The sequence below is a fragment of the Gekko japonicus genome, unplaced genomic scaffold (assembly GCF_001447785.1).
Source record: "Gekko japonicus isolate JY-2015 unplaced genomic scaffold, Gekko_japonicus_V1.1 scaffold3255, whole genome shotgun sequence".
NCBI lineage: Eukaryota > Metazoa > Chordata > Lepidosauria > Squamata > Gekkonidae > Gekko > Gekko japonicus.
Window position 1 is genome coordinate 166,863 of NW_015167635.1, and position 2,169 is coordinate 169,031.

At 51.3% G+C, this 2,169-nt stretch overlaps 1 protein-coding gene across 1 annotated transcript in view; it reads right to left on the minus strand.

Moving 5' to 3' along the window:
• Positions 1-1,882, minus strand: part of LOC107112869 (ryanodine receptor 1-like) — a gene marked incomplete at its 5' end in the record, with an annotated part of 75,479 nt that extends 73,597 nt beyond the window's left edge. The window contains one exon of the mRNA XM_015414064.1: positions 1,776-1,882. Within this exon, the coding sequence (XP_015269550.1) occupies positions 1,776-1,882 (107 nt within the window). The remainder of the gene's footprint in view (positions 1-1,775) is intronic.
• Positions 1,883-2,169: the final 287 nt, after the last annotated feature.

Below are 2,169 nucleotides of genomic sequence, written 5' to 3' on the forward strand. Positions count from 1 at the left end.
ATCCTGGGGATTGAACCTGGGACCTTCTGCATGCCAAGCAGACACACTACCACTGAGCCACAGCCCGACTTCATGGCTCTCCAGGGTCTCAGGCAGAGGTCTTTCAGATCACCTGCTGCCTGGTCCTTTTAACTGGCGATCCTGGGGATTGAACCTGGGACCTTCTGCATGCCAAGCAGACACACTACCACTGAGCCACAGCCCGACTTCATGGCTCTCCAGGGTCTCAGGCAGAGGTCTTTCAGATCACCTGCTGCCTGGTCCTTTTAACTGGCGATCCTGGGGATTGAACCTGGGACCTTCTGCATGCCAAGCAGACACACTACCACTGAGCCACAGCCCGACTTCATGGCTCTCCAGGGTCTCAGGCAGAGGTCTTTCAGATCACCTGCTGCCTGGTCCTTTTAACTGGCGATCCTGGGGATTGAACCTGGGACCTTCTGCATGCCAAGCAGACACACTACCACTGAGCCACAGCCCGACTTCATGGCTCTCCAGGGTCTCAGGCAGAGGTCTTTCAGATCACCTGCTGCCTGGTCCTTTTAACTGGCGATCCTGGGGATTGAACCTGGGACCTTCTGCATGCCAAGCAGACACACTACCACTGAGCCACAGCCCGACTTCATGGCTCTCCAGGGTCTCAGGCAGAGGTCTTTCAGATCACCTGCTGCCTGGTCCTTTTAACTGGCGATCCTGGGGATTGAACCTGGGACCTTCTGCATGCCAAGCAGACACACTACCACTGAGCCACAGCCCCACTTCATGGCTCTCCAGGGTCTCAGGCAGAGGTCTTTGACATCACCTCCTACCTGATCCTTTTAACTGGCGATCTTGGGGATTGAGCCTGGGACCTTCTGCCTGCCCAGCAGATGCTCTGTCAGTGAGCCACGGCCCCTCCCCAGGCTAAAAAGAAAAGCTGACAATGTATTGGGATTGTACGAAAGTTAAAATATTGTTGCTGAACAGGAAACAAAGGGGTTGAAACCCCCCAATGAAGAGCACAACACACCCTTTTAGCGTCATGGTTGATGCTATCCTGATCATACATCCGAAACAATTCACCAGTTTTCCACTCAACACAAGGGATACCCAATGTGTTTGATGAGTTGAGGTTTCGGGTGAATCCTCTGAGCCTCAGAGCCAAGGGTAGCCGTCCGCAATCGCATGTGCCAAACTATAGCGCTCCAGACCGAGGGCGCTTTGCTCAGCACACAGGATCAACTCCTCACCCAAAGTGTCAAGTTGAGCCCCGGGGCTCAGCTGGCTCGCAAGGGTGTCTAGCCACAAGTGCCTTCATTTCCTGCCCCTTTCCTCTTTTGCTCACCAGCACAACATTGAGCTTTCCCGCATTCCCCTTTTCCTTGCTCGTAAGTTCCTGTTTCTTCAGATTTTTCCGTTCCGAGTGTGTTTGGCACCCTCTAGCCATCAGTTCGATACTACACTGGTTTACGTCCAGCATATCTCCCCGCAGATTTCAACTGCAAATTTTTATGTCAAACATAACCAGTGTAATATTGAATTGACCACTAGAGGGCGAAAAACACATACCAAAGGGGGGGGGCAGAATCCCAAAGAATTTACAAGCTAGCAAAATAAGCATGAGGAAAAGAACCAACGTGGCGGGGTTTATGCATGACGGGGTTTATGGCCACAAAGGCCATACGCACCACACTTCTTTCAGACTAATCCCTAGAAGCTGGCTGTCGTTTAGGAGAACAGAACGCCAATAGCTTCTGCCTGGCAGGAATGCCCCCCGGATCCTTATTCCACCCCACCTTTTCTCCGTCAGGGCCGTCCGGCTGAAATGCAGGATAAGCTGGTGCAGGGGATCTGGTTTCTTTTCCATCTCCTCTTCCTCCTCTTCTTCTTCCTTTCCTGGTTTCTAACACCCCAACCCCCAAAAGAAGGCATTAGAAGGCAGCTTGAGACAGCTCTCAAAATCTAAAAAAAAACACCCCAAAGGTGGGATAGGAGATAGGGGAGAGAAGCCAGAGGGTAACTAGGGTGAAGAAAGGGAGGGGTAAATGAAATACCCTGGGCATTTTGACTAGCAATATCTAAGCCCTTGATTTGAATCCCCTCACATTCATCAGTCCATTACATGAGTAATAAAACAAGTATCTGGCTAAGAGGGGTATATTGTTTTACATTTTGGAGGTTGGGAAGCTG